General features: G+C 39.6%; 1 protein-coding gene across 1 annotated transcript in view; it reads right to left on the reverse strand.

Annotated features, from left to right (window-relative positions):
• Positions 1-3,369: 3,369 nt before the first annotated feature.
• LOC142969669 (dynein axonemal heavy chain 11) overlaps positions 3,370-19,688 on the reverse strand; it is a 38,137-nt gene continuing 21,818 nt past the window's right edge. The window contains exons 56-82 of the mRNA XM_076109673.1: positions 18,177-18,410; positions 17,839-17,985; positions 17,607-17,720; positions 17,378-17,521; positions 16,298-16,480; positions 16,065-16,166; positions 15,825-15,959; positions 14,303-14,476; positions 13,963-14,198; positions 13,626-13,748; positions 11,023-11,227; positions 10,728-10,892; positions 10,401-10,541; positions 9,985-10,155; positions 9,436-9,558; positions 9,128-9,321; positions 8,902-9,050; positions 8,695-8,822; positions 8,136-8,363; positions 7,825-8,016; positions 6,703-6,822; positions 5,716-5,958; positions 5,431-5,613; positions 5,222-5,337; positions 4,872-4,984; positions 4,652-4,792; positions 3,370-4,511 (exon numbers count right to left, since the gene is read on the reverse strand). Coding sequence (XP_075965788.1) covers positions 4,264-4,511; positions 4,652-4,792; positions 4,872-4,984; positions 5,222-5,337; positions 5,431-5,613; positions 5,716-5,958; positions 6,703-6,822; positions 7,825-8,016; positions 8,136-8,363; positions 8,695-8,822; positions 8,902-9,050; positions 9,128-9,321; positions 9,436-9,558; positions 9,985-10,155; positions 10,401-10,541; positions 10,728-10,892; positions 11,023-11,227; positions 13,626-13,748; positions 13,963-14,198; positions 14,303-14,476; positions 15,825-15,959; positions 16,065-16,166; positions 16,298-16,480; positions 17,378-17,521; positions 17,607-17,720; positions 17,839-17,985; positions 18,177-18,410 — 4,452 coding nt within the window. The 3' untranslated portion in view covers positions 3,370-4,263. The remainder of the gene's footprint in view (positions 4,512-4,651; positions 4,793-4,871; positions 4,985-5,221; positions 5,338-5,430; positions 5,614-5,715; positions 5,959-6,702; positions 6,823-7,824; positions 8,017-8,135; positions 8,364-8,694; positions 8,823-8,901; positions 9,051-9,127; positions 9,322-9,435; positions 9,559-9,984; positions 10,156-10,400; positions 10,542-10,727; positions 10,893-11,022; positions 11,228-13,625; positions 13,749-13,962; positions 14,199-14,302; positions 14,477-15,824; positions 15,960-16,064; positions 16,167-16,297; positions 16,481-17,377; positions 17,522-17,606; positions 17,721-17,838; positions 17,986-18,176; positions 18,411-19,688) is intronic.

Below are 19,688 nucleotides of genomic sequence, written 5' to 3' on the forward strand. Positions count from 1 at the left end.
CCGTACAGTTTTCTATTGTTTAACCATGAAGTCAGAAGAGGCATTCATTCAATTCATTAGAGCGGGACATTAAGTAAGAATACAAGTATACTGTATATCTGTGGTGTGTGGCAAAAGTTGTGTTTGCTGTCTGAATTATAATCACGTATGTTAGTGCCAAATACCATTACAAAATAGAAACGCCCATTCAAAGTAATGCTAATTGCTCATCTTTTTAAAAGCTTAAGGATCTCCATCTAGTTGAGCTGTGGACAATCAGTTAAAAGGAAGCAGAAGACCCTGATACATCTGTATTGGTCTTTAAAGTTCAGGTTGAAATACAGGGCATTTTGCCACACAGATAGTGTTTGATTCGTTGAGGTTTGGAGACGTTGGCTTTAGCTGTGTCGTACTCACCAGAAATTGGCATTTGAAAAACTCGGCAACAGCATGTCTTTCCAAAAAACAAAGACATGGTGACTCACAACAACCCACGATGCTACTGAGCTACAGCGTAACTCTTTTATCTTCAGTAAATGTATGGATAGATATTGAAGAGGAAAATGAAGTTTAATTGTGTTTTTGGGTTAACTGTCACAAAAAGTAAAGAGCAATAGCAAAAACTATTACAGCACCTTCCAGACAAAAAAATGAGAGAAAGAAAAATAGAAGCCGTTTGCTTATGTAAAGTGTGTATTAACAATCCTGTATACGACAGTATCGTTTGTAGTTATAGAAGATACCGTACAGTATTTATCCTCTAGAGTTGTCAACTGAAAACTCTCACCCTGAGGTTAGAAGTGTTGTCGATGGGATTTTGCATTACGCTCTTGAAATTGAATTTCTATATTTCGGATGTTAAAGCCCAGTGAACATGGAGAGAGAAATGCTTCAGCAGTATGCATCTTTTCTTTGTATCAACAACAATGTACGGTTGATTCTATTTATACTGTGTATGTATACGTGTTGAAATTCAGGATACGGATATTGATTTATTTCAGAATTATTTATTTGTTCTACAGACATTACTTTTATTAGTCCAGTTTGATTTCACGTTTTTTTTGTACGCACCGATTGGCTGGTCTGCATGATATGGCAAACCGTGGATTGACCGGCAGTGTCAACTGTGCATGCAATAAAATATTTGTCATCATCATAAGTTGGTTATTGTCAAAGATATATATTTACATGTATATGGTGGTGGGAACATTCCTTTTAAACAAGGAAATTCAAATTCAAACTCTTACATCTGACATTATAGCAAATATTAAAATCATAGCAGTACTGGTTATCGTAAATTCAGACTGATTGGGTTGCTAATTGATTGGGTTTCCTTGCTTGAAGGTTGTCCATGCTTGGGTTGTGGTTTTTAACATAGTTAAAGGATCAAACAGACATCACTTGTAGTAGGTCATGATAAAAAAGTGCATGTAGGAAACCACAAACAACTGATTTAGTAATAACACAAAGAAAAAAGAAGGGCCATTGAATGCAGAAGAGTGACAGTTTAATATGCTCCATATGTGCACAAACACAGGCAGAAAAAGTACATAAAGACATGGAGCTAGTCTGTATCGCTTCGTGTTTCAAGCTTGCCATCAAGCATAATTCATTTTCTTACTTTTTTGCATTCAAGGGCTCCGATCTTTTCTTTTTTTGTCAGAAAAGTATATTCATAACCAGCTTTCAACATTAAATGGGTTCATCGGCCCTATAATTAAATATCAGACCATCTCGGTCTCCACTGAAGCTTCACTGCCTCTCTGTGGCCGCATGAGTATGATACAGTTTTCGTAAATGTATTTGTTAACCATTGAAATGCCTTTAATTATTTTGGTATATATTGTTTTACATGGCATATTCTACTAAACAACATTGTGCTTAATCAAGTTACCATAAACAACTAATACATTCACCAAGCATAAAGAGTGGGAAAAATAGGGTGGTTGGTCTTCAGGGGCCCACAGCTCATTTCTTTGCCACGGGGCCCCCCGGCTTAATCAGGCCCTGATGGAGCAAAAATAGTCTTTAAGTAGAAACGTACTGTTCTAAAATTGCAACTGATTTTAGTTATATTTTTCATTTATTCATAGTATTGTAGGCAACTAGGCTAGGTCTTACATTTTCCTGTACATCAAAATATAACAGCTCCAGACCTGTACTGTCACTGCACAGTATTTCCCTGGATGAGAACCTGCTTCTCACATAATCAGTGATTTACAAATGAAAAAAAATGTGGGGTCTCTGTAAAACATTTCGGATAACAAAACCATCGGTACACAATGTCTTTCTAGGATACTATGAGGCGGAGGTGTGACCCAGATGCCCTTAATGACTTTAACCAGGTGTCCTGCTTGGCCTTCAACGTGACTATCTGTGGCACGACTCCTGCTGCGCCGGGCCCTGTACCCTGCCATTTCCTCCCAAACACTGCCAGCACTGTATCATTTTCCTGTCACCAAATGACTGGCTAGCTGCTGTGGCGCGCTAATGAGAGGAAGAGAGGGCAGATGAAGAGAAAGTACAGGAAGACTGGTTCTTCATTTCCCCCATGCAATACAATACACAGAATCAATCCTCCATCCTCTACATGACTGTCTGCAGCCACTTTGGTTGCAGGGAGAAATTAAGAGCAACACAGCCGTTATTAGCGTTGGAGAAAATCTCATTTGAGAAGATAAGAGTGCTGATTTCTATCCAAAAAGAAACAAAAAAACAGAATGGCTGTAATTTGTACATCATATGTCACTTGTTTATCTCAGCAGATATATATATTGCACCTGCCCTGTCTCTTCCTGGGCAAATTTCCGCTAATATCCAAAGGTCCCTGCTCTGACACAGTGTGTTTACTAATGTTAAGAATAGTGAACGCCCCAAAACGGCATCAGAAAAGCTTGTTTTTAATGAATAGATGTTAAATGAAGGCTAGATATATGTTTTTTCCCCTTGTGTTGTTCTGTGCTGTATGATGCCAGCCTTTACTCTGGAGCTCCCCCAATATTTTACCATAGCTGTGACACACAAGGGACTTAACAGCATATGAATTATGCACAACTCATTCAGTACGCATGCATTATCACAGTCAAACTTTAATCTGAACATCTTCTCAGTTTTCATTAACCTCAATTAAATCAGTTGGCAGTAGATAACATTTTAGATAAGACAGTGTTTCTTTCGACTCATTCAAAGTTAAAGGTTTTATTTGGTTTGTGTTAAGTCAATCAGATGCTAACAGAGAGTGCAGATAGATAAAGGATGGGTCGTCTAATGTGTTGCTTTCTCATAGAAAGCTATCAGTGTCGTTGAATAGGTTTCTCCAACAGGCCCGGCTGAATGAATTACACTCGTCTGTTAGTATTCTGCCTCTGCCGTACAAAAGGTCAATGTCAAATGCACCTCATTTAAAAGTCAATAGCGACCATGCACATCATCTCCTGGGAATTCTGTCCGGGAACCCTCCAGACGGCATTGTGTATCATTCAGTTAGAAGAGGGCAGCCAGAGAGCTTTTTTAATCTTGACCTTCCAATAAAATATGCTCCCAAACCAGAATTACATGGTCTAAAATAGAGACATAAGCTCCCAACAAATCATGACCAGACTGAACCATCTCAAGGGAGAGGTTCAACAATGTCGGACACAGACACAACAGGTTCAGCACTGGCTGAACATGCATCTCCACTTCCTTATTTCCATTATCTTGATATCTAAAACACACACGCATTCATACACTACAATGTCAGTATTGTCACATATGAACCAAATTGGATACAGCAATATTAATGCAACATTAAAACTGAATAATTCTGTCTGTTGTATTCGTAATAATTAAAAAAAAAAAACATGATAAAAAGCAAAATGAACGCAATAAATGATTCAATACCATCTCAATGGTGAAATACTGCTCCTCTAAAAAATGTTTTTAACACTGTTTGCAGAATAATGTCAATAGATATTCGGGGTGTCGCCATATACCGGTATTGAAGATAACCGTGATATTAACAAAATTAAATATTGATATCATGTTAATTACACCGTATGATAATGCCCCACACACACATGAGCAAAGATTAATTTTCCAAAACACAGAATAAACAAAGTTAAAGTAAAAGAAAATTTCACTGATAGCATTATTATAATTGTTATTTAAAGATTTTTCCCTTGAGATAGAAATTCTGATTGTGATTGTGAATTGTTTTGGCCGTGATAATAGTGTAGTAAAAATCTGACATCATGTCAGCCCTAGTAGATATTACAAATACCTAACTCCCGCTCCTCTAATGTCTCACACAGACAGCAACAGTGCAACTCCAGCTACGATCCACTTGGCAGGAGGCTGTTTGGTTCGGAGGTGGAGGGTCCATATATATGTGGCCCCACGCTGCTTAGTGCAGTATACTGGACACTCGTAAGTATTCTTGAGCTCCTGCTCATCAGCAGGCACGGCTCTAACATACAGCACTGGCATGGCGGGAGTCAGATCCCTCAAAACCGCCTCGGAGATGACTCCTGACTGGGTGTCCCAACGTGCTCCTACGAGACACAGAGTGGGTTTGTCGATACTTACAGAGATGCATATTTTACCAACACGGGTTTCAAAGTACTGTCAAAAATCGATGTAACTTAATTGAGTACAACAGGATGCAGTGGATGTTAGATTTAATTATTCTGACCTTCCATGAAGAGTCCGTGAATATAGGCCCCCTCCCGTGGTGGATGTCCAAAGTCATCTTTTGTCTTCTTTGTTACATCCACAGTCAGAGTCATCTTGTCCAGGGCCCACTGATTCTTGCGAGCAATGCTCTGCATAACAGCTGGAAAAAAAGACAGCATGTTAATATATCTGCTGGCTCTGGTGCACATGCCCCCTAAATCATTGGATTGTGATCTCACCAGTGAGGAAAGACTGTGGGTAGAAGAGTCCCGAGAGCCAAACAACTGCAGGAAGAACTAAGTCTTGAGTCCAGCTGTCCAACTCCCGACAGCTACACATTAGATCAGTAAACCTTGATAAAACAAATATCAAACAACAATCAACAACATGGTATGTCATTGCTTGAAACCTTTACAATGAGTCGGCAAGGCTCATCCTAATATTGGCTTCATGTTTGACATTTTTACAAATCCTCCTTGCTACAATAAAATGCAGAGTGTGACGGGGAAACACGATAAGCAAAAATAAAAAGGAGATATTAAAGGCCAAGTTGAGTAAAAATACAATATTATTAGAAAGGAGCAGTTACCATTGGGCCAGTGTTTTAGTGGAGGGATAAGCCAATCTGGCCCAGGAATCTGGAACGGAGTCATTGAACAGGGCTGACTGCAGAGTCTCCATACTGGAGGAGATGGTGAGTTCTCCCTATGGACAAACAAATCCTCATTCATTTCATAGGATCTTACTTAAAAAAAATGTATGTTTTATACATTTAGTATATGTCACAGTAGACTGCACCTTCAGGCCAAGATCCAGCACATTAAGGGACTTCCTTATTTCTGCTAGCAGAAGATTCATGCGCTCACACTCCTGGAAACAGACTAAAATGTAGGGGCTTCGCTCTGTTGTCTTTGTGGTTATCTCTGCCATGTTATACTCCTCAGGAAGCTTGTCAAGAATGTCTTGAATGACAAACTTGACCTGAAAAATATAATATGCATAGGTAGGTTATTTATGTAGGTATAGGTTGATGTATTCTCAGCTGCTTTTTCCCCCCAGTAATGATTCTTTCTGCCTCCACACCTTCTCCTCTGTGCTCTGAACTGCCCCTTCCCCTCTGGAGGAGTCCTGTGGCTGCAGTTCCAGAAGAGTCCTTAGGAGGTTGTCTGAAGTGACAGTGAGGCACTCAAGCTCAGCATTTGGATGTAGACCATACAGAGTGGGGTTCTCAGATGGGACATGTTCGTCAATATAACTGTGGTAACCACTGTAGTCCAAGAATGGAGGTGATAGGAACCCAGGACACAGAAAGAGCTCCCCTTCAAACTAAGAATTGAAATATAAAGAATACAAAGATGAAAATACATACAGCACACAATTTAACATAAAGCAAAACATGGTGACGACGACCAATATCCAACGTAAACCACCCTCGCAAATCTTGCAAGCGAAACTTAGCCTGTGTTTGAGAATACAATATGATGGACAAGCCTTTTGCTGCACAAACAGTAAAACACATTGACTGAGTCTGATTGGAGGAACAGTAGCTGTTTGGTAGTAAAGGTTAACTGGCAGAGGGCTGATCAGTCCTTTTTGAGAGAAAAAACTGATGAATTCCAACTGAAGCATATATCAACAACACATGCAGGAGAATAAATACCTAATAATGCTTATAGTGGAGTGTCATGCAGCAGCTGGCAGACAAATATGGCACACAGAGAGATTACGTCACCAAAGTGAGGGTGGAAAAATCAACAATGCCAAAGAAGTGCAATGCTGCAGTTTAGGTTTACATCCCAAGAGGGCCCCCTTTACCTGAACAACACCAAGCAATTCAAAACTAGTTTGTAGATTTTCTTAACTATTTGACACAGTAAAATTAAATGCAACAAGTTGTTGAGTGTACAGTATAAGCAACTTGACAAGTGGGGCTTTTTCTTATCTTGAAAAAATTGAACAATAAAACCAGTTCAAATTTAATTCTATTGCAATAGTTGTGTTTAAACTAAACACAAAAAAGAGAAAAAACAAATAGATTCCTCTAACATGGCAACATGAACACTGACTTACCATTTTTGGATGCATGAACTGTTGCAGATAAGTCTTACACAGTCTTCTATCCCAGCCATCCGTAATGTGTCCTCCATACATGATCTCCCCAAAAAGATAACACAGGTCCTCCCAGGGCACCTGCATGGACTATAATAAACGTGGTCTGTAGACTGATATGACAATGCAAATACAAGAACAATGTAGTACTTAAATACTTAGGAGCATATCAACTTTCAAGACAAATTCTGTTGAATTTGTTATTCCTGTTATTCCATTCCTCTTTTGGAACTTCAAGCAACAACTATATGATCTCTTCCCAAATGAGCTCTATCATAATGGTAACAGTAGGGAAATGTAACAAAATGATGTTTCTTTACACACACTGATCTAATGCATGACAGAAGAGTCTTTTCCTCAGCGGGAGATTATGATCTGCGAGGGTGAAGGAGGAAGAAAAGAACCTGTGATTCATAACAAATTACAAAAGCTGGAGGTTTACAATCATTTGTACCTGTATTGTTTTGCAAATTGCTTCCTTCATCAGCTCTAATTGTAGTGATCACTTATGTAGCGTTGTGAACTGTCACATTGGCTGCATGTAATTACATTTAGGATAACGCTTCATTGCCCTCCTAATGAATTCTCTGTATACGCACATACAGGTTACTGTTTGGTTAACATAATGAAGGACATTCGTTTTTGGAGGACAGAATACCTAGGAGACATAATTGGTTGTGACCAGAGTAATAGGAGTTCTAAGATAAATGCATTAGGGGTTGAGGGGTGCAGCACCCCAAGAATGGATTTTTTTTTGTCTTTGTGAAATAAAGCTAAATTATAGGTTGCGTGCGTGTTCATAGTTATAAAAGAAGAAATGTGAAAAAAGACGAGATTGAACATTTTTCACAAATAACACTGAAACAAAAGATTTCAATAAGTAATTGGATACACTGAACTGCCATTCAACATCCCAGTCCAACATTAATGCCATCGCAAACACCATAGTCATTATGCATTTACAAAGCTAAAGAAAGTAGTGTTAAAAAACAAATTAAAAGTGTAACTTATAACATTACCAATGTGAATACGATTTAAATAAAACATGTTGAAGTATCTTTAAAAAATAGTGGTAAAAATTACTTTAGTGTTGGCCTCTAAGTAGTTGTACAAGACACTGGCTGAGATGGTGAGGTCTCCAGTGCTGAAGGGGTAGTTATGGTTCCACCCTTGGGGACCAAATTTACGGCGCTCCGTAACACAAGCATGGAAGAAGCAGACGGAGAAGAACATTGAGTTGAACTCCTGTTCTCTGGAGCACATATCCAGAGTGTCCTGAAAAGAGAGCGAAAGGGAGAGAGTAAGAAATACAGATTACATGGAATGCTACATTTATTTTTTATTTTTATCAAATGTAACACATTTTGAGAAATTATTTTAAATGTTCAACACACTTGACTGAAGTTGAGGAGGGCTGCATGCAGACTGGCATTCATGCCAGTGGGGGGCTCATTGGTGATTTTGATGGCATTCTCCAGTATGCCTCTGGGGATAACATGCTGCTCAGGGCTTGGTGCTGGTTCCCCAGTGATGAACACCCTGTAGTTCGGGTGACTGTCAACCGCTGCTGTCTCGAGAAGAGCATCAAGAGAGGGCAGCCATCGAGCCACCAGGTGTACATTCTAAACAATGAAAATTAAAAAAAAGATTAGGCAGATATTATGTCGTACATTAATACTTTCTTAATGCATGATTCAATGTGTGTTCATTAGTGAAAGCTTCATGCTCAAACATGTCTTGCTATGTTCTCAATTAGTAAGAACACCTTCAGTGACTCACTTGGCTGCAGGCTTCTCCCTCTAAAATGAGGCATTTATGGAACTGATTTAGCCAATTATGCTTTTTATTGAACCAAATTGAGTTTATTTCCTCAGCTCAGGGGGTGAGATAATATCATTAGCAGCCTGCAGGGACTACATGCATGCCTAGTTACTGAACAGTACTGCTTCCTACCTGCAGAATGACCCAGTGTCCAAGTTTGGAGGCATTACTCAGAACCCTTTCCGCTACCTCCTCCTGCCCCTGTCCCAGCGAGATGTTGTGTAAAGTGCCCTGCTCAATGGAGAATCCCAGCTTCAATCCTGCACAGAAAGAACATTTTGAATAGTTATCCCTACCAACTAATCAGAATGTATAAATAACCAACCATATACACAGTACCTAGTTTTTCCACATCTTTCAGTGGATCCACTCCAGGTGAGAGGATGAAGAATACAGGGGTTGAGGGGCCACTATCCTCATACAACTGGTCAAATTCCAGCCTGGCAGCATTCACATATTTTGTTCCCATGCTCTCCTCCACAAAGTTCCTGCCAGGAAACATTGTCAAAAATCTCAGTGATATACAGCAGTTAGAAATACAAATGTTCTTTGGTCATTTACTTACCTTAATGTATAGGTCATCCTATCAGGGCGAAGTGCTCTAAAGATAATGAGCTTCTGTAGGGAAGTTTTATTCTTCCAGTCATGGGGGAGTCTTTCCTTTTCAGGACAACTGGACTCAACAATCTTTCTCCAGCGCTTTGGTGAGCTCTCGATGTCTTTGTCCAGTCCGTTGAAGTCCTCCATTGTAGAAATGCTCTATTTTCAAACAACAGATCTTACAAGACCTCTCTAAGTGGTGCAATATATTGTGTGTAGTGATGACTAACAATAATCAATATATATCACATATGTTAATAGCCTTAACCATACCTTAATGGCTCCCCAGGCGTGCGGGGAGAGGAAGGACACAGGACTAACTTTGCAAGCTTCCACATGGAAATGCAGAAGGAAGTCAAATTCCTGAGCATCAATCAGGCCCTGCTTGAGCAGAATCTGAGGGGAAGAACCAGGAGCAGTTTGCAATGATCTATGTTGTATTGATCTCTTTTAAATCATTTCCACAACAAATGAAAACTGCAAAAAACTCTGGCAAAGGGATTGTATAAACTCATACAGGCTGAACAAGTACTTCTGAATGTAAAATACCCACATGAAGGACAGCCTTCAGAGCAGCACAATTTCTAAAGATGAAAACAGTTGGCGCAATGACAGATAATTGCATTATGCCATTAGAACCAACCCCCTTGTCAGAACCAACTGTCTGAACAGCAGCCATGGAGCATGGTGTGAGAGGTAATCAATAGCAGCGTATGGTCCTGCTGACTGCTTTTAATTGAAGTTAATGTGGGGGCAGAAAAGTAGTTTGATTGATGAGGATGACAGGAGGCCCCACCTTTGAGGCGGCCCTGAGTCCCTCACCTGGAAGGCAGTGTGTGACAAGAAGGTTAACTTGTCTCTCTCAAACAGGCCCTGGCTGCTGTACAGGAATACAGAATAGGTGATGGCCTCAGTGATGGTGTGCACTCTGGTCCTCACATCCTCGTCCCATTCTGCACGCTCCATTGCTTTGTTAAACACAGAGTTAAAGGTCTGGAATACAACCAAAGGGAGGACGGTGATCAGGTAAGGAATACATATAGACAGGACCAAAAGCTCTGCATCTGATTGACAGCTAAACACAACAAAAGCTTACATTTAGCTATAGAAGCACAGGTTTAAGGGGATTGTGCCTAAAATCTTAATTACCAAAAGAAACAACAATGACAAGATTATCTGAGCATCGTTTATCTCCTGATGTGTGTCCCCTGAGAGTAATTCAGGGGTAAAGGTTTCACCTTGAGAGAAAACTGGTACATGGGGTTAATCTTGCTGAGGTCATTGATGATGAAGAAGAGGAGTGACGCTCTCTCAGCTGCTGGGCGGTAAAGTTCTCGAGCCTCGTTGATCTCTGTCTCGTTCTCTCTGGCCTCCACCACCTGTGTGTTCCAATTGCACAAAATGAGCTATTAGGCTCTCAGTCATGCTCCAAAACCATCTCATTACACATATTCCTAACTACACATCATTTGCAGCAAATGCAATAAAATGAGGTGCTTCCTGTTGTGAGGAAAATACTTGGGTGACAAAAAAAGACACATGCACAACGGACCCTATAACCTCACCTTGCACTGAATGTGAGCGGCTGTGCTCTTGGCGTTCTCGAGTTGCTCCGCCAGAGAAATGTCACCCAGAAAATTACCGTGCGCTGCAGAGAGGCGACTCAACAAGTCGTCCTCCAACCTCTTGAGCTCAATCTTGAAGTGGTTCTGCTGTGTGGTCAGCTCCAGCTTACACAAAACAATTCAGAATTTTTTTAAATTTGGTATGTGGACTGTTACTTTGCATGGAAAAATCACCAATAAAAAAGCTTCACTGTAGGTTTAACAGTCTATACATTTCATTAAATTCCTAATTCACCTTTAGGGCCTCCAGGTCTGGCCTTTCCCGGGACACTACCTGTCCCAGCAGCTGTTCCTCCAGGCCCTCAGGAGTCACTGTGAAGTTGATAAGGGTGGTTTGGGCTTGGAGCTCAGGAGGGAAATGGGGATTAGCCAACTTGGTGTGGATGATTAGTTGAAAGTTACTGTTGTATTCACACTCTTTGTGCCCAATTCGAATGTACCTTGATAACAGAAGAGTACAATAAAAAAAATAGAAAAAGAAAGTATACTTCAAAATGCGTAAAACATGTAAAATGCTTTGTTGCTGCTGTAGATAGGTATCGACTGAAACTTTACTGCACAGTATATATATTTGACAAAATAATTCAAACTCAAAGTCCACTTAGCAATTAGCTTTTCTCTAAGCTTTAAACCATGCTTAATCTTCAAGGAAATAAGTATGTGTATACATGTATTTATGCCTAACTGTTAAAGCTGCATGGACAAGAGGTCCTAAAGGTTATTAGGAGAAAATCAAAACAGCTACTGAGCAGAGTAAACCTACTGGTTAAAAGCTTCAGAAAAAAGTTAGCCAATGGGATTTGAGTTTGCATTGTTTTGTCAAACTAGTACTTACAATGTCAAGAGTGAACTTTCACTGTATGTTTTTAGTCATTGTTTACAAATCAAACACCACTTTGCTGAAAGCATAGGAGTAAAAGTCTTATTCTCTGCCTGTCAAGAACAAAGAATCCAATTGCAAAAAATGGCTGCAGAGTTAAATTTGCTCCGGTTGGTTTTATCTTCCCATCAATAAACTTCCAAAGGGAGAAAGTGAAACATTAATGATGATTGGAAGTTGACTCGCTGATTAGAAATATCACCAGTGCTTTCCCTGAAAGTACAGGTGATTTCACTTATGATTGAATGATTGAATGCTGATGATCCTATAGAATATTTGCACAGTGCACACTAAGTATCTTGAAAGCCAGTGTTGTCCATATGCATCTGAGCCCATCGACCTCTCACTTTCATGCATTGCAACCTCAAGAGAGGAAAGAACTTCCCGCTGGCTCCAAATGTCACTCATACTGTAGACAATCTTAAAAATGTATGAAGGATTATCACCACAGCAGCCAGTATTTATCTGTTCCTGCATTTCAATTAAATTAGCGATGGCTTGACGAACCTGCTGGCTTTTCATTTTTCTCTAATTACCCCTTGGATGTCAGGCAAGGCCCCAATTTTACAGCACAGGTTCCTCATGGCCTGGGTCTGGTTCAACTCTATATCTTCACAAGCCAGAATTAATGTACTATTGATAGAACCATTACTCCACCAAATTAAAGTCCTTGCTGATGGATTGGCTTGTAGTCTTCCGTCAGCCATGAAAGGAATAATTAGTATTCATTACTTCACACTCTACAACATTCCAATTATTAATGAACTTCAGCTGTGGATCCCCACCAGATCCATCATGGCTGCCCCAGCAGGTTGTATTAATCATCGACAGAAACAAGTGTGTGGGTCATCTAAAAGGGATAAACTTATAATCAGATTTACTATGATGAATTGTTACGTCTGAACAGACAGGATTTCAGAAGAACTTCAATGAACATGTGTTAAGATATTCAATATTCATGGTCATACATAGATCAGAGCAAGAAAGATGTAGACATTTTTGAGAGGGAAGTCAAAGCAGAAAGTCAATATGTGGTGTTTTCTATTCATACTGTCATGTTTGAAAATCAGGTTTGACATCAGATAGATTCACCAAAATTAAAACAAGTGCCAGTTTGGATAGCGTGTATACAAGTTACACATTTTTAAGTCAAGTAGCATTAGTGTAAAGCCCTGTTCATATTTAAATGATACAAAATACCCATATATGACCTCATTTTGCGATTTTAAATAATAATAAAGATGCAAATAAAGTGTCATCGTAGAGAGTGTAAAGTTGATTCAGCAATGTTATTATTCTGTTTCCCAAAAAAATGAATGAAGACAAATTCCAGCAAATCACAGATCAGCATTATGGAATTATGGAAGCTGAATTGATTTGCCATAATAATGGAGGACCGCGGAATTTAGTGTGATACAGGCCATCTTTTGTGGGAGACAGGAGTCCTTATACATAACCATGACTGTCCTTAATTCAGCTTTTACACTGAGGTTCGGCTGGTCAATATTCATCACACCCAAAGAATATGAACACACGAATATACATCTATCACCCGTCTTGAGAGGCCAATCAATATGTTGGCCTCAGGGATTCAGAACACGCGCTGCAAATTCATTTATAATCTAAAGAGCGGGCAATAATAATGCATTCAATCATGTCTTACTGCTGTTTCAATGCTCAGTGAGATTCAACCATCTGGCAAATCTGCTCCTATTTTCTAACACCACAGACACATTGGGACGACTTGTGGGAATATCAACTTGTGTATCAGCAAGGATACAAAAACTCTACATTGATTAAAATGTTTTTGGTGTGTAATAGCCCCATGCCAAATAGATTCAACAAAACAAAGCACCTACTATTGGAGAGCTGTTTTAATGCTTTATATGTGTATTTATTTTTTTTTATCCTTAATCGCTCTAAGCACAACAATGTAAATGTGATGTTTCAATACTAACCTTCCTTTCTTAATTGTGTTTCTACCCAGCAGAGGCTCCAAGACCGGGTCTACCTTTTCCGGCAGATTCTCTATCAGAACTGTTTCACCACAGACGAGGGCTTGTTCAATCACATCTAGATACCTATGGAATAAAAAAGCAAACTGAATAAAAACAGGTGAAACAATTGTCGTTGGACATTTACATTTGTATGCTACCATATCTCAGCAGTCTCTAGTGGATGTTGGTAAAGGGAAAGGTTTCAGTCTCTAAAAAAAAATACATATTAACAGAAACAACAAGAGACAATACAAACTGATGGCGATTTAACTGCAATCAGAATGCAGCCCCTTCTCACCCTTTCTGTCCCAGCTGCACCACCCTCAGCTCTGGCCCGAGCCGGTTCCTGATCCACTTGATGCCCTGCTGCTGTGGGTCGATGATGAGCGGCCAACGCTCACTGGTGGTCAGGATGGAAGCATTCTCGGTGGACATCCTATCATTTGGCAGGCCCTGGTTATGCCAGGCAGCCACAGTGGCATCATCTGTAAGCATGAGGATTGGATCCAGGCCTTCTGTCAGGGGTACAGAGACCTGGAACAGAAACAGAGGAATGATGTCACTATAGCTGAAGCACTGGTGGCAGTAGGATGTGCTCCAGTCTTACCAACACAAATCTGTTGCAACACTGGCCTTACCTTCTGAGACTGAAGGAAGGGGATCCATGCATTGTTAAGGAGCTCCACACGATACTGTCTGGTAAAGTAACCCATGTAAGAGACAAATGCTGAAGTGATGAGGACATCACCACACAGGGTTTTCTGTTGCTTTTCATACTCAACAATTGCCCGGGACCAGCGCTTCTTCTCTGACTGCAAGACAAAAGACCAGGCTTTAATATCATTTTAAAAATACACAGGAGACACGAAAAACCCTAATCATTCTATCCCATCAGAAGTACTGAGGAAGAATCTACCCTGCAGGGACAAGTACGTGCTGGGCAACTTCCCACTACACTTAATTTAAAAATTAAGAAGATGTAAGCAGTAAAGCATACAACGGCAATTCCCTTAAAATAGCTTTGAATGATTGGCTGTAGATTCGCTCTGCATCAATTTAGCATTCATTTAAACCTTCAGTAGGCTACTATGACTGTGACAGCACTACAACAATAAATCATGCATGGCATTTTCTTACAAGGGGCTGCGGATCTAGAATATGTCACATAATACATTCTCAGACAGTTAAAAATCACTATAATTTTACTCTAATGCATTATGGATTGCCTGTAATATCACTCAGTCTGGGGTGAGACATTGTTAATTTCCAACAGCTGTTGAGGCTTTGAGGTAAGTTAATGATTAAATATAGACGGCCTGATTTATTAGTCTGAACACTATTGCTTCCAGGTCAATGCCATAAAGACAAAACATTTATCTTGATATGCTTAAAAGCCAAGCTGCTCCATGCAAACCACATTTATTTTCTGCAATAAGAAAACTTACAAAATGGTCACTGAAATGGCCATCTTTTATTCCATATTAGCATCCATAAATATAATAGATACTGTAGCCTGGAAAAGGCATGCACAGGAGCGCAAAATAGTTGAATATATATTCAACAAATTATACAAATAAGCAACATTCAACATTTATATATTCCATATATTCATATTCCACAACTTCCTCTTGATACTTTTTCAATTTGTTAAAAAAAAATCAGAGTATTAATTAGTATTAATCATTTTTTCACTACAAACTCGTGTAAGGACATGAGCATAGAAATGCGTGAACGCACGCACGCACGCACACACAGACACACATCCCATGTATAGAACCTACTTATACAGTAAATACTACTGTACATACACAACCTCTCTACTGCACTGACTTGCCATCTCTCTTCCTTTCTCTATTTGGATACCATTCAGCCCGCCAGTTGCCAAGTTCAGCCATGCGTTTTCTGTGGTCCAGCCCTCTCTACCTGTCTCACAAGTCCCCAGTATGCTGCTGGGCCAGGCTGTAAAATCTCCCTTTGCCTGATCTACTCACACAACTGTCAGGCTATAGCTAGCCAGGACATAACAACGTCTAGTCCAGATTACCGATGCAATTCGATTACCAGAGCCTCTCCGTGCATACCTCCCGCAAATTGACAGTTCACTCCATGCCAGGTCAGCCCCAATGACACCAACAAACTCCTTTATCTCTCCTTGTTTACCTCTAAGCCCTTGACCAGTCGGTTGGCCAGCTCTATGGTCTGGTTGCTGCGCATCACCTCCTCCTGACAACTGAGTTTCTCAATTGTAGCCCTTTCAACCTGAGTTGTTAGGCTCTGGAGGGTTACATCAAGATCCTGAGAAACAAATCAAAAGGAAGGGAGGGAAATTAGACACCATTAAGAAAATCTAGCTTTTAGACTAAGTGACTTAATTAAGTATAATAATAACATTGCACTCACTGTCAATTTCTTTTGAACCGCTAACATCTTGGCTGTTGCTGTGTCTAGATCTGCATTAGCTTGTGATAGTGCATGCCTCTTTGGAATGACCTCACAATAAATCTGCCAAAAAAAAGGAGGCATACTATGAAAAAAAAGCTCAATGGTGAAGAACAAATCTTCTGGCAGAAAATACACGAGAAATTGTATTAACATTTATCATAACAATAACGTATCTGAAGAAATTGCCTGACCTCATAGTATCTGACAATGTTAATAGTCCAGGCACAGAGACCCGCTGCAGCTGTAGATTTGGTCCGAACTAGATCCGGGTGGAACTGTGGGTTTCTCAGATACTCTTGTTTTACCACAGTCAAACAGACCTCAGGGACATGCTCCTTGTCATATGACACCAGGGCTTGTAGAAAATCATCCACCTGAGAGAAGTAAACAAAAATACAGGGAATACATTAGTGACTGCACCGGCATTTTGGGCTGAAACCAGTCTAAAATCAGTTGCTGATCAATAAAAGTTACTTATCAATAAAACCTGAAAATGAGAATGCTAATGTTTGCAAGAGACAGTGCCACACAACAAATATAATTTGATTTAATTCTCCGTTAAACTCCATACAAATTATATAATATCTGGTGTAGTGTGGAATTCATGAATGGAATTGGTATGGACCAATACTAGTTTGATAGCTGGCAATGATACTGGAATTACTCTTAATTGTCATAATGAAAAATCATAGTGGACTTACCTGAATGCATTTAGATATGCATGTCAAATATAAAATGTATCATCTTGAATGTAAAGGGGTTCAAAAAAAAGAAAGTATCTTTAAAATCATTTTCCCCACTGAATGGCACTGGCCTTTTCCTTTTTTCACCTGTCGCCACCTACACCTAACATTAAGGATCCCAGTGAAAAATAACCGTTTTAGCCTGATGTTGTTCTTTATGTTGTTTTTTAAAATAATGTATATAAAAAGGATGCATATACATGTTTTACACTTAAAATAATTTACAACCATCAAGCAATTCAGATTAACCAAAAAAAAAAACCATACTAGGTCTACAATCACAAAAAAATGCTTTTGTAAAAGAAAGAATTTACCTCCATTTCATACTAAATTCTACCGGCATTTAAAAAAACCAAATACATCTTTTTATGGCCACACATGCAGCCCTACTGAGTAAGCATATTCATAGAGCCATCCAGATGTAATGTGAGCATTGGAGAGATGCTGGCCAGGGCCAGGGTCAAGGCCCACACACAAATTAGATTGGCATTAATCAGGCAGATGTGTTTGACACGATGACAGCTTAACCTTGCCCATGAAGGCCCGTGCCGCCTTCCAACTCCGATCCTTAGGCACTCGACCGCGGGGTGCTAGCAGAACCATTACAGCTGCTGCTACGTTGATCACTGCCACTGGAGGGTTTGGAAAGGCCTTCAGCTCAGTAAGATTCAGCTAAAAAAAAATAACAAACATTATATTGTCTGAAGAATGAGCCAAAGGATTAATGGATTAGTGTCTTGTAAATAATATGAAGCACTTTGTTGAGGGTGTCCAGTGCTGCTGTAGCAGCTGTCAGTGATGGCTCTGCCTTATCTAGGTCATTTTCACAGTCCTTCTGTTTGACAAAGACTTCTGCCTGGATGACGGCAACCTGGACAAAAGCAACCATAAAGAAATAAACCACAAAAAGTGCATGTAGTGAATGCTGTGGTGTGAAGAGTGCAATTTCAAAAAGTGAATGAAAACCAAAATGTAATAGGATCTCTCACCTTTTGTGCCTCGACATCTGCAGCCTCTCTCTTGCTGCTAACCCTCTCAGTCTGCAGTCCAATCTTTGTAATTAAAGCCTCAATATTCTGGTTTTTAAAGGTCAACTCATCTTCTTGGGATGCCAATTTAGCTTTTAGATCTTCAACCTAAAATAGAGAAAAACACTTACACAAACTTCAATGTGTAATATACTTAATGCCAGGGGGAAAACCCACACTGTTTAAATCAAAAGGTTAGTACTATTACTAAGACTAGTACTATTCCTAATTGTACTACCGCAACCGTGTACCTCAAACCCTAATTTAAACCCCCTACAGTATATTATAAAGATGTTAACCTGAACGGCAGTGGTTTGGAGTTTTTGAAGGCCGCTGTCAAGCCGGTTCATCTTGTGCAGGAGCTGAGCCCGGCTCTTCTCCAGAAGGTTCCTGTACAGGGTGATTTGCTGGAGAAAGCTCTTGGGGGTGGTGTAATTGTACCTCTTCTCATTGCGCTGGCATTTTTCACTTGCCTGGTTGACACTGGTGTGAACGTAGGCCATGAAAAGACTGATGGATTCCTGGACAGCAGGCTGTAAAAATAAGCAGACAAGGGGGGAGAGGGGAGAACATGTTGAGCTGAATTGAGTAGAGTTTAACATCCCCAACCTGATGGGGACTGAAATATTATCTTCATAAATTTTGAATTCATCTACAAGTTTTGCCATTTTACTTGGCCGGCCCTGACTTACTCAATCTGAAATTTAGGTGCAGCTAGCAGGAATGATTAGGCTTTGAAACCTCTGTGAAAATGATGTGTTTAGACTACTGACATGCAGCTTGTAAAACATGCACACTGTTTACATTCTCTCCGATGTCCTCCAACTTTCTAAACTGTCTACAGAGGCTGTTGTACTAGTCCAACTAGGTATTCATCATATGGTGCGCAATGACACAGAGCCTCTATTAATCATACAGTTAGCGATCAATTAAAGCAAAAACAAATGAGCAGACAATACAAGGATCAAACCTAACCATAACTCACAAAAAGCCATTGTTAATGATCATGGAGCCAGGAGGGAAAAAAATCATTATTAATTAAGATTTGACATGATGCTTTTTGACAAAGCATGCTATGTTGAGTTGAGATGCGAAATAAGTTCTCATTGATTGGCCGTGTGGAACAACTATTAGCGGGTTGTGAATTTGTTTACTTTAAATAAATGATAATTTCTTGTTTCCCAGCCTCCAAGAAGATAAACAATCATTAATGACTAAACATGTACAGCAATGTCTGACATGTTGTTTTGCTTCAACTTTTTAAAATATTTTATTATTAATGGCCATTAACTTTTAAATTATCACAGTTATTTTTGAATCCACTAAAAAGGAAATTATTAAGTCCTCTGAACAGCTTTCTTTTACTACAACTTCACTACTACCAGGGCTGCAACTAATGATTATTTTCTTTATAGATTCATCTGATTATTGTCTCGATTAATCGCTAAGTCTATAACATGTCAGAAAATGATGGAAAGAGTAGTTTATTCATACATCTTATCTTGCCTGTCTGAACAGTCGTGTATGACAGCAAATACATTTTTGCTTAAAAAATTACTAACACAATTATTTGATTATTACAAATAGTTGCAGTTTCATTTTCTCTCAATCGACTCATCATTTAATCGTTGCAGCTCTAACTGCTATCCCCATGCTCGAACACTGGTCTACTACAGCTGCTGCTACAACCATTACTCAACTCCACCTCTCTAATAATATTATTGCTGAAGTTGCCTCTACAACTCTTACTAAAGTACTAATGCTCTAATAATACCACAGCTTCCTAAGGAATACAGCTACAGAACATCCAC

Source organism: Anarhichas minor, unplaced genomic scaffold (genome assembly GCF_050575085.1).
Source record: "Anarhichas minor isolate MPS153535 unplaced genomic scaffold, ASM5057508v1 ptg000041l, whole genome shotgun sequence".
NCBI lineage: Eukaryota > Metazoa > Chordata > Actinopteri > Perciformes > Anarhichadidae > Anarhichas > Anarhichas minor.